The sequence below is a fragment of the Candoia aspera genome, chromosome 7 (assembly GCF_035149785.1).
Source record: "Candoia aspera isolate rCanAsp1 chromosome 7, rCanAsp1.hap2, whole genome shotgun sequence".
Classification (NCBI taxonomy): Eukaryota; Metazoa; Chordata; class Lepidosauria; order Squamata; family Boidae; genus Candoia; species Candoia aspera.
Genome location: NC_086159.1, coordinates 84,021,960 through 84,034,172, shown reverse-complemented (window position 1 = coordinate 84,034,172; position 12,213 = coordinate 84,021,960). Strand labels below are relative to the sequence as shown.

Sequence of the window (12,213 nt, the reverse complement as noted above, 5' to 3'; positions counted from 1 at the left end):
GTTCTTTCCCCGGGTCCGTTTTTGTTCCAGTAATAGGTGCTTGAAAAGCCTCACCCAGTCAGGCTGCTGGGCAGAGCCAGAGGCAGTAAAGATGGTGCCTCTTCACGGGGCTCCTACCCCATAGCCTGAAGTGTCCAAATAAAAAAAACGCTTTAAGGGGGACGTTTAGCTAACACTGAGGTGCAACTTGCTTACCCAGAAGCTGCTGTGTGTCAGTTCTAGCCAGAACGTCTGTGTTGTGTCTGCACAAACGGCCAGCGCTTAAAGCCTTGTTCTCAGGGGTCCCGACAGCAGCTGCACCAGCCATGCTGGCAGGCACGGGGGGCTGAAGGAGAAGGCCAGAGGCCGCTGCTCTTCAGCCAAGGGCTGCTGAAAAGCGGGGCCGGCCAGCATGGGTGGGAGAAGCCAGTTTTCTTCCTGGGGACCTGGTGCTGGGAGCACTTCTAGTTGCCTCGATAATCTCCAGCAATTAAAGCAGTGGAGCAGAGCTCCAAAAATGGAGGAAAAGGGCGCTCTGAGCTGGTGGGTTCACCCATGTGAATTCCTCTCCTGGATACAGCTTTGAAAGAGGGCAGCCCTCCAGTGACACCATCTGGCCTGCTCTCCAGCAGAGGCGTCTGGTCCTCCTAAAACAGAAGCAGAGCCTCCTCAGTGCCAGTCCGCATTCGTGATCCTTGTAGCAGCCTATGCAGTACCGCTCAGGCGCCTGTCCCTCCACAGAATGCATTTTCTTAAAATCCTCCTTTGGTCTCCTTCAAGGAAGGAGTGCAGAGGGGGGCCGGCTTAAGCGAGGCTCGGGGACAGCACTCTGATCTGGGCTCTGACCAACTGCTTCTGGCTTGCAACCAGACCCTGGTGCTCCGGAGCAGGGTGGCTGGCCGGTCCTGGCCTCAGAACAGGAGGGGGCTATTCTGAGCAGCCTTGATTTGAGCCGCCCGGCGGTTCCAACGCTGCAGATCAGGTGTGCTGGGAAATGGGTCTGGGTGGTCTCTGAAACGTCGCTGGCCAGAAGGGCTGTGGAGATGGGCCGAGGCTGCCTCCTGGTCCTGAGGGAGCATGTGGCCTTTTCTAAGTGCCCAGCCCCATCCTCCGCAGGGCCCTTCTATTTGGGGAACATCCTCTTAGCCCGTCACTTTACCGTTGTCTTGGTAGTCCTCTGCCCCCTTCCAAGGCTGCGCCGGACTCTTCCTGGGCTGCTCGGAGCTTCAGGAACAGAAATCATTGATGAAAATTTCCCTCCAACGGGGACAGTCCTACAGACCGATTCCCTCAGGCCCAGCTGGCCGGACTGAGGGAGGGTGGGTGGGAGGACCACCTTGCCGAGAATGCTTGCTGTCCTGGTTTTTCTGTTTCTGACCAGTTTCCTCAGCTGCAATAGCGGAGCATCCTTTTCCTGGTCTGCGCCAGGCAATTGTTCTTTTAATGAATTCCTACCTCCATGGGGGATCTTAAAGCATGAATTCAGATAACAGTGCAATATCCTTCACTTCTGAGGTTTCCGTTCCAATTTCTGCATCACCCCAGCTTTCAGCTAGCTCACCCAAGTTCTGCCCAAATGTAAATCTAGCAGCAATGAATGAAGTCCCCTTTGATCAGCCTGATCCCTATGTAGTTTTCATGGCAACACTACAAAAGTGGTGGGCTGCTGTTTCCTCCAGGATGTTTTTCTGACTTCCCAACGAGCATCCAGCCCTGGTGGTCTCCCATCCAATCAGTTCTGGCCCTGCTGAGCTTCCCAGCCCGGAGGAGATCGAGCAGGTGCTGCCCTCTGCTGAGGCCCAGGTAAACTACTGGTCCAGAAGCTTCTCCAGGCTGAAGACCCCACGTGCCCTTTGAACGGTGTGCGCTGAGGGGCACTCCAAAGCGTGGCAAGGGTGAAACAAAGCCCCGTGGACTTATTTATTCAGGAAGACCTTTATGCTGCCTCTATCTGACCGACATGAAGGGGCAGGGGCAGCAGTACACTTGTGTTCACGTTAAACACGGTGTGTCTGCAAAGTGTTGAAGAGGGTCTAAGGTAAATCTTGGCTGCAACCTGATTTGCTTAAAGCTTGTGAATGGGGCAGGTGAAACCAAGAGGACCTCTCTTGAGGGACACCATCCTCACCAGCTCGTCAGTGGTTAGCGGAGTCTCAGGACTAAAAAGTATTACTTTTTCTTTTACCCTTTTATAATCTTTGCCCCTCCTATTTCTACTACATTTCTGTAGCTTTTTAAATCTTTGTAAAATCTTTTAATAAAAATTACTAAAAGAAAGAGTAGGTGCTTCCTTTTAGGTAAATTTTTTTCTTAGAGTGACATTTAGCAATATACTGAGAATATTGTGTGTTAAAGAGACTTTATGTGATGAGACCCCACCCCAGCTGACCCAGCTGCTCCTGGTGTTCTGCCTGAGGACCACATTCCGTGATGCCAGGGCCAGGATACCTCTGGAGGGGTCAGCCTCTCCCTGCCCCAGGACTCGGAGGCTGGGGCCAGGAGGTCCAGGTCTGGCCCAGGGCAAGCACTAAGTCCCACTTACAGCCTCTTCCTCCTTCAAGAGCCTCTGTCACGGGGGCGGGGAGCGGTTGTGCCTTCGAGTCAGTCTTGGCACCTGGCGACCGCCTGGCCAAGTCCCTGCGGTTTTCTTGGCACTTTTTTTTCAGAAGTGGCTTGTCCTTGCCTCCTCCTGCCTAGGGGTGAGATGGAGGACTGGCCCCAGGTCACCCAGCTGGCTTTGTGCCTGAGGTGGGGCCATCGGTCAGATCTTTGTTCCAGTCATAGACCAGCGTAAGGAGGGTGGGGTGCGGCGACAGGCTAAAAGCGATCCATGGCAAAGACGGGATTGGGAGCGGGCCTCTGGGTCCTATTTTCAAACATTTGCTAGATGGCTGTCTGATTTAATGGGACTACTCTAGGTAAGCAGGCATGGGTTTGCAGACAGTTAACACTGGCTTATATTGATTTCCGTATTAAACTTCTAAGTTACACGTGCTGATCTTGCCTTTCACTGAACAGCACTGTAAGACCAGAACAGGCAATCAGCTACCAGTTCTGGAAGGAAAATCCTGTTACAATTGGGAAGACAAATGGAACATTTTAAATCCCCATTCCTGTGTGGGAAGATTACTTGGTCACCATTTTCTTCCTTCAAACCTTGGCTGAAGTCACAGTTCCTAGGATGTGACATCACAACTAGTTGCTGTGGCAATTTATCAGTTATGAAAGTGAGAAAAGCAGCTTTGTAGAAGGAAGGCAGATGAAAAAGAAGCGAAGCCCACAGAATAAAGGCAAGTAATTCTCTGGTTTATGCATGCAGAAATACAGTTTTTCTTTTTCAATTGCATAATTCAGTTTCATCAAAATATTCACAAAGTCCCACTTGTTATTTGAAACAGATTTCTTCCCAAGGACCTTTGGGGAATATAGGCCTATAGATTCTAGCTGTTTACTGTGTTGCTCAGCTTGTGACCTATACCTTAAACCTTGCAGTGTTGAGGCAACCAAACAGCACCCAGAGAACAGCCTCCAAGAATGATCTTCACAGGGCAGGGTGAATGCTGTTGGGGGTAAAACATTTTTGTTGCAAAAAATGAAAATCTTTTGATTGTGCCACATGAGAATCTGGTAGAAGCCACTATGTCTTCCACGATACGACATTGCTCAGATTGTGCAATTGATGTGTGCCATCTGCACACTGACATCCTGATGGGCATGATGCCATGTGAACCCCTGCAGATGCCCACAGGAATAGATGGCCAGCCCCAATTAGCAGCTTTCAAGCTGTAATCTATGTAGCTGGTTACCTAGGAAGGGAGGTCTGTAAGGCTGGCTCTCGGCCAAGTCCACAGCAATGGACTTTAAATGACAACCCTTTTCATCTTCCCTCATTTGAGATAGTTGCAACAATCCAGAATTCAGTTATCAAAAAAGGTTATCCAGTGGAAAGGATCTTTATCCTCTTCATCTTCACCTTGGTTCAACATGGAGCAAATTGTGGAGTCCTCGGTGCTCTCTGAGCCTTGTTGTTTTCTTGCAGACGTTTCATTGCCAGACTAGGCAACATCTTCAGTGTGAAGAGGGAGTGGGCCCTGCTCTCAGTTGACATACTGTGGAGGACAAGGCCCACTCCCCCTTTGCACTGAAGATGTTGCCTAGCCTGGCAATGAAACGTCTGCAAGAAAACAAGGCTCAGAGAGCACCAAGGACTCCACAGTTCAACCCTGAGCTACAAATATTCGCTTCGATGGAGCAAATTTTTGTTCGGCTTAATAAAAAGATTGAATAATGGATTTACTTTCTGTAATTTTGGAACAAGAGAAAAATATTTATCACTTGACACTGCCATCAGGGTGAATGCTGTAAAATATGTGTGACTGCTTTGTAATCTGAGATGTGCAAAAAGGATGGAATAGCCATTCAGGTGCTGTTCCAAAGCAAAGAAGTGGTCTCAAGACGAGGGATATACTTGGGCTGCAAATAGAATCCCATGTCAAATTCCCATGCCTCTAACCTATCAAGATCATTTTAAATTTTACTTCTATCTTCTGGAATATTGGCTATCCCACCTATTGAAGAGCAGAGATCCCAAAACCTATCCTTCTAGTCCCATACTTGATAGCACTCTCCGGTAATGAGGAAGCATTGATGAGCACTCTTTAAGTACGACTTTTTTTCCCCAAGCCAGCTATGCATCTATTTACTTGGTATGCCATCCAGCCCACACTTAACTAGCTCACTAACCCACATATAATAGAGTCGTTGCTGCTGCTGCCGTTGTGTTTTTTGCTGAAGTCAAGCTATATTATGCCACATCATGCCCACAATCTATTATAGAAGTTACCTGATTTCTTTTTAATTATTTTTAACAAAGTAACTTTAGTCTGGCAAGTTTTGAAAAGTCCATGCCGACTTGCATTGTTTTCATGATTTAATGGTTGAATGGAATAAAGAATTAGAGCTTCCTATTATACCTAGACAGTGGAAAGAGGTGTTGAGATCAATAGCAAATCTTCAAAAGATCTCAGGTCACATTTTCTTCTGCAAAGTATTACAGACTTATTGGACTCCATTATCTTTATGCTGAAAAGGCTTGAGTAAATCATTGTTATTGGCTATGCAATGCTTCATTTAAAGAAGCATGTCCAGTGTCCTATAATTGTTCTATTTGGGGAGGAAGTTTTTACATGTATTAATTCAACACTGAGACAACATTTAATATTCCCAGGTGTTCATATTTTTTGAGCTGTGAATTTGCTTTACTCCAATTGCTATCATACCTCTAAACACATGTTCAGGGTTAAGGCTACTCAGTTTGGGCATTCTCTTCAAACTGGAAAAAAAAAGTGTTATGAGATTGACGAGGAGGGAAGGAGATTTATTTATTTATTTATCAAATTTGTCACCGCCCATCTCCTCTGACCGGAGGGACTCTGGGCGGTTTACAATATAGAATAAATATACAATAAAAATTCTAATAAATATACGATAAAATTCTAATAAAATCCCATTAAAACTAAAACAATTTCTTAACTACGCCAGCTCATAAAATCCAGATGGCTATGATCTCTTCAATCATTATGTAGGAGGGGCACTTCAAGGCACCAGCCAACCCCAAGCGTGTCGATTCTCCTCCCTGCCCCAAGCCCGGTGGCAGAGCCAGGTCTTCAACTTCCTCCGGAAGGCTAGGAGCGATGGGGCTAATCTCACCTCCGGGGGCAAGATGTTCCAAAGGGCAGGCGCTACTGCCAAGAAGGCCCGCCTCCTGGACTCTGCCAGATGGAATTCTCTTATTGACGGGGTCCGCAGCATGCCCTCTCTGCATGATTGGGCGGGATGGGCTGATGAAGCGGTGAAGAGGCGGTCCCTCAAGGAACCCAGTCCCATGCCATGTAGGGCTTTAAAGGTGATAACCAACACCTTGAATTGGACCCGGAAGCAAACTGGTATCCAATGCAGCTCACGTAGCAAAGGTGTTATGTGCGCCCTTCTAGGGGCGCCAAAAATAGCCCTAGTGGCCGCATTCTGGACCAGCTGAAGCTTCCGGATACTCTTCAAGGTTAGCCCCATGTAGAGCGCATTGCAGTAGTCTATATGGGAGATAACAAGGGCATGAGTGACCATCCGAAGGGCTTCCTGATCCAGGAAAGGGCGCAACTGGTGCACAACATGAAGCTGTGCAAAGGCCCTTCTGGCCACAGCTGCCACCTGCTCTTCGAGCAGGAGCTGTGAGTTCATGAGGACCCCCAGATTACGGACCAGGTCTGTTTGGGCAGTGCAACCCCATCCAGAACTAAAGATGACAAAGTCCCGGATACGGAGGAACCCTTAACCCACAGCCACTCTGTCTTACCAGGGTTCAGCCAAAGCCTGTTGTTCCCCATCCAGACCCCTACAGCCCCCAGGCACCGAGAGAGGGCAGTCACAGCATCACTTACCTCACCCAGGATGGAGATATACAACTGAGTATCATTGGCATACTGATGATACCTCATCCTGTGGTGACGGATGATCTCACCCAGCGGTTTCATGTAGATGTTAAATAGGAGAGGGGAGAGGACTGAGCCCTGTGGCACCCCACAAAGGAGAGGTCGAGGGTCATATCTCTCCCCCACTATCACCACCGACTGGGACCGGCCCTGGAGGAAGGAGGTGAACCAGCGCAAAACCACGCCGCCCACCCCCAACTCCCTGAGCCGACCCAAAAGGATACCATGGTCAATGGTACTGAAAGCCGCTGAGAGGTCAAGAAGAGCGAGGATGGATGCACTACTCCCATCCCGCTCCTGCCAGAGGTCATCCATAAGTGTGACCAATGCTGTTTCTGTCCCATAGCTGGGTCTGAAACCTGACTGAAAGGGGTCCAGATAATACGTTTCCTCCAGAATCCTCTGGAGTTGTAATGCCACCACTTTCTCAACCACTTTCCCCAAAAAGGGAGGTGGGAGACTGGATGAAAATTATCCAGTACAGTAGGGTCCAACGATGGGTTCTTGAGGAGGGGTTGTACCAGTGCCTCCTTAAAGGCAGCTGGAAACGCCCCCTCCCTCAAGGATGTATTAACCATCGCCTGGACCCAACCACATGTCACCTCCCAAGCTGCTTTCACCAGCCAGGAGGGACATGGATCTAATTGGCAAGTGGTGGCATTTACTGTCCAGAGGATCCTGTCCTCTTGGGTCCAGCAGGATCAAACTGTTCCCAGATAACATGGTAAGTACGATCCCTTGGTATCTCTACAGACCCTGTCTCACACTTGGAGTCTAGCGTGGAGTGGATCCGAGCAATTTTGTCTTGCAGATACCCCGAAAACTCCTCTGCACAGCCCTGTAGGTGGGTCACTGCACCCACCTTACCCAAAAGGGATTGCAGATGGCAGATTTATGGAGAGAGAGTGGGGCTGGGACACACAAGGCAGGATTGACTAGCCAAGGATGCTGAGATAGCACATTGTAACACTGCTGGAGCTTGGGCGGTCTGTGAGCCACTTTCTCTTTCCCACCTAGGACCAACCTTATGGCCTTTTCGAGATGTCTACATGGAAGGAGAGGCACTTCCTGTGTACAGACAAACATGTCCCATGGTCAGGGTTTTCCCCCAGACCCTACCATAAACTAGCCATTCAAAAACCTCCACACACAGATAACAAAATCAGGGTTTGCCAGAAAATCCGTTGCCCCCTTGAGGAGGCTGTCCTTTGGCACGTGTGGGGCTACCACACGTGGCTGGATGTTGGGAGAATGCCCCCTATCTACCGCCCAAGGCCAGACAAGCCTTTCGACAGCAACATGTGGCGATGGATCACTGCTCCCAGGAAACCCTCCATGGCCGAGCCACCAGTTCCTCCTCCTTCGCTCTTGGATGGGAACACCTATGTCAAATTCATCGAGGGGGAAGGCTTGTTTGTGGACTGCAGGAACAAAAAAAGAGTTCTGAGACAAACCCAGAAAGAACTGAAGCAGTGTGAGCAACTGAAGCTGAGGAGTGAGTGCCGAGCTCCGCCTTTAGACGTTTGGGGAAATATCATCCCTCCCAAAGAATTCAGGCGGTAAGAGATGCGACTTCCTAAATGTTTTCTTCCATCAGATGCTCCTCAGACCGAGCCCAACCCACCCAAAGCTATTTCTCCATAAGAAGGTCCCACAGACTGGAGGCTCTGCCTGAAGGGTGCAGCCATCCAGGCTGCCTTCACAGAACCGGGGGATGGCCACTGGGGATAAGAACCTCCCGTGACAGATCACCCAGCTTAAGATTAGCAATTATTCTGTTTATCGTGCTGTAAAACACTGGCAACCACAGCAGTCTGTTATGAAAATCCCCCTTCTTCTTTTTCAGTCTTGTTCTGTCCTGCATTGTGCCTCTGACCTCCTTTTCTTTCTATTATTTTCTCTTTCTATTTAGTTAAATAAATAAAGGCAGGGAAAATAATTATACTTCCAAAATCATAGAGAGCCCCAGAAATGACCTTGGAGAAACCATGCAGCAACAGTTACAAAAACATGCTTTAAGCCAGGGAAATGAAGAAAGCATAAAAGCCCGAAACTCAACCTGGCCCCACTACCCTGGGTACCAGAGGGTGAGAAGGGAGCCACAGCCAGGCCTTCAAGGCTGTCTTGAGTACTGATGGTGAACAGGAGGGGGCCCCTATCCAGGGGGGAAAACGCACACGTAGTTTAGAGAGTTTGAGCTGTCATTCAAAGAGACACAGAACAGACCCGCCTTGACTTTTGGGGGTTTATCTGTCTGGTTTTCCCACGCTTCTTCAGTTTGGTAGGATTTTCTGTCTACTATAGCAATAACAAGGCACTAGAGACTTCTTCCTCGTCTCGGCATGGTTCTTGCTAAGCCAGGACAAGGGGTCTGTCCCCGGAGCCTTCTCAAGAGTGCTGAATGCTGGGGAGAGCTGGGGAGTCTGCTGCCTGACCTGGGCTACTTTGAAGGGGTGACGTAAGTCTTCTCTGGGAAAGAAAGAAACTGCAGTTAGAGGTAAGAAGTAGGGACAGGAGGAAGGATGAGCTCAGCTGATGCTTTTCACTTCCACTTCTATGGAAGTGCAGGGGATCAGTTGCCCTGGCTCCTGAAATGTCTTGGCAGGGACCGCAAAAGAGTTCCCTGATCCTGGCTCTAGTAATCTGAGCAGAGGTGCTCTAAATCAGCATGGCTGGCTGGGGAATTCTGGGAGTGGAAGTCCACACATCTTAAAGTTGCCAAGGTTGAGAAACGCTGCTCTAAAGGGAAGAGGCTGTTTTGCAAGTTCCCTTCAATGCTGGGGGTTCTGCAATATCTGAGGAGACTCCCTGGTAGGTGGGCTGTGGAGGGCACTGGCAGCCTCCAGAGGGGGGCTTCATTTCCTTCTGGTTTTGTTCCTCCTCCATTTTCTCTTGTTTTAACTTCTCTACCTCCATCTCTGTTCTGCTGCCCACTAAAAAGGAGTTCTGGTGCCTCGTGCTGTTGTGGTCAGAGATGGTGTGCCTTCTGTTCAAGCAGCTGGGCAGGGGCACCCATGACCGTTTCTCTGTTTCCCAATCTGCTAGTGGACCTCTCTGAAAAGAGTTCCTCTTAGCGTGTATTTGCAACTGGGCTGATACTCGGCTCTCCCTTTGGCAGACACTTTCCACCAGTTTAGGCTTATTTCTTTAGCCCTCCAGGTAGTCCTCACTTAACAACCATTTGTTTAGTGATGGTTCAGACTTAGGATGGTGCTGAAAAACCTGACTTACAACCAGTTCTCATACTTATGACCGTTGCAGTGTCCCTGAGCTCATGTGATCATGATTTGGGCGCTTGGCAGCTGGTTCACATTTATGACTGTCACAACATCCTGTGGTCACATGATCACCATTTTTGACCTTCCCAGCTGGCTTCTGGCAAGCCAAGCCAAATCAATGGGGAACCACGTGATTTGCCTAATGACTGTGTGGTTCGCTTAATGCCCATGGGGATTTGCTTAAAAACCGCCCCAAAAAAGGTTGTAAAATCAGGTAAAATTCGCTTAATGACTGCTTTAGCAACCAAAATGCTGGTCTCAATTGTGGTCGTTAAGTGAGGACTACCTGTATTCTCAGCACAAGGAGACCCTAATCTTGGGCCCTTGATTCATTCTTAGGCAACCCAGCAAAGAACCATGGCTTCCCCATGGTTTGGAACAAGATCTGGCAAATCTGGCTCTTGTCTCTGCTTATTCTGAAATACCGCTAACTGGTCTTCAGAACATGGGGCATGATTCTGGCTTCCTTTATGCAAATGGTATAAATGGTAAGAGTTGTTATCATTCTTGCCTTATCTTTTGGACAGGTACAGGCATCTGCTTTCAGGAAAAAGCCTGGCTTCCCTCTGTGTTCAACTGCGGCCGGTCAAACCTCCTTCTGCAGAATGTTGGCGTGATCCCTGTCCGAGCCTCCAACCCCATTACCAAGACTCCGCCATTGGGTTTGTTCTGAAGAACAGCAGCCCCATTTACCAGGAGGTGGTGGAAAAATACCAGGAACTGGCCCTTTCTGGGAGCCACATTCCGTCTTGAACTCCTGTCGGTGAAATAAACAGAGCAGTCTGAATGCTGCCCTTTAGAGCAGTTCTGAGCTGCTGGGAAGTCCAAATGTCTGGCCAAGCAGTCCAGAATAGCCAGCAGCAGCCTCCAGTACTGTCCATGCTCAAGAAGCACTCAAGGTGCAAACGTCGGTTTGATAGTCATTCCTTCTCCCAAGAGGATCCTGGGATCTCTGCAAAGGGACCTGGGTGTTCGTATCTCGAGGGCCCCCAGTCATGCTCAGCGATGGGTCAACGTGCTGTGGGAATGTTAAGGAAGCAGCATTCTTACCAGGCTAACCTGAAACCCTTTCTTAAGAGCTCCATATTGATCAGCAAAACATGATTAGAAATCACAAAGCATCACTGGCATAAGCTGTGTGCTTTTCTGAACTTTTCTCCCGAGCTTCAGCGTTGGATGCAGCCTAAGTGTGTTGTACTGTGTCCTGGATATGACCTAAGGGGACTACTCAAATTTCAGAGCTCCAGTAGCTGTGGCTGGTCAGTTGTAGCCCCTTCTTCAGTAGTGTGCAATGTCAAGGATGTTCGTCAGCCTTTCAGAAATGTGTTTAAAATAACGGGAACATCTTCCTCCCACCTGACACTTGCATCCCCTTTCCAGCTAACCCAATAGCAGCAGAAATATAACCAGTCCCTTCCACTGTACTGCCTAGGCCAGAAACATTTGTATTTTAAAGCCTATTTTGTTTCAAACCTAAAATGCGAGGGTCTGAAAGGACACTGAGGAGGTCAGGTCACAAAGTTTTGCACATGTTTTGCTGCTGAACAAGTATTTAATAAATTAATTAAATGTTCATCTGCATTTGCTTCAAGCAAGGTTTCTGCTGGATGTGGAATTGAGATTCCCTTGGCTGAGTGAACTGGAAACGGACTGGGGGGAGTGACAGTGGCCCTGGTGGGTCTCTTGGACCACTCAGCTGTTTTAAATCTTGTCATCACATAGACCGGACTTTGGGGATGCTGTTTTGCATTTTCTGCCAGACTGTATCCAAAAGGTAATGCTGGAAAACTACAATTGGCCAGTGACCTCGGGTGTCCCTGATGCTATCCCAAAAATCTTTAGAATTCCTAGGAAAGTACTCTGCTGGAGCTCTGACATCAGGTGCCTTCAATATATTGATGATGGCAACTCATCTCCTTCAAGCTGGATTAAGAATGGTAAAGCTTGCTCCTTACATCCAACCTAAAGGGGATTAGAGCTCAAATTCATTAGTTAGCTGTATAAAATCCAGATAAGATAGAGAGACTGTTGGTCAATAGGAACTGAAATCCAGTGTATTCTGTAGGGAAACTATACCTGAGAGTGGATGGGGGACTGTAAAACTTTGCTAGTTCTCCTAGACGTTTTGTCATTTTTAAGTACTATCAAAAGTGATAACCTTTTGAACAATCTAAAGAGAGTGGGTATCGGGGCACTGTTTTTTAGAGGTTCTTCCTTTCAGGCTATGTCTAGAAAGTAAAGCTGGGGAGTTATTGTTTATTAGTCTGAAGGGTCTCACAGGGTGCGACTTTGTCTCCCACATTGACATTGGACTTGAGCTTTGGGCTTTGACCAGTTTGCTTAGACCCTAATCAGAATACACTACAAAACACTTACTTTCTAACAGGGAAGGTAGAGTGTAAGAAAGCTATAAATGTGATATAACTTTATTTCAACAAAATATTTGACAACATACTTCAGCAAGCAAG

General features: G+C 48.2%; 2 protein-coding genes across 2 annotated transcripts in view; both read left to right on the top strand.

The window, feature by feature from the left end:
- The window catches only part of TSPAN9 (tetraspanin 9), a 261,741-nt gene that overhangs the window by 136,408 nt on the left and 113,120 nt on the right, over positions 1-12,213 (top strand). The window lies entirely within an intron of this gene.
- On the top strand, positions 7,509-10,498 carry TEX52 (testis expressed 52). The gene is made up of 2 exons (XM_063309376.1): positions 7,509-8,026; positions 10,273-10,498. The coding sequence occupies exons 1-2, from the start codon at positions 7,509-7,511 to the stop codon at positions 10,496-10,498; spliced, it is 744 nt and encodes a 247-aa protein (XP_063165446.1).

What these genes read in the sequence shown, in the direction of transcription:
- TEX52 (XM_063309376.1), top strand. Translation starts at nt 7,509, where the DNA reads ATGTCTACATGGAAGGAGAGGCACTTCCTGTGTACAGACAAACATGTC. An exon ending in CCTCCCAAAGAATTCAGGCG is followed by an intron (nt 8,027 to 10,272) that starts GTAAGAGATGCG and finishes TCTTTTGGACAG; the next exon opens with GTACAGGCATCTGCTTTCAG.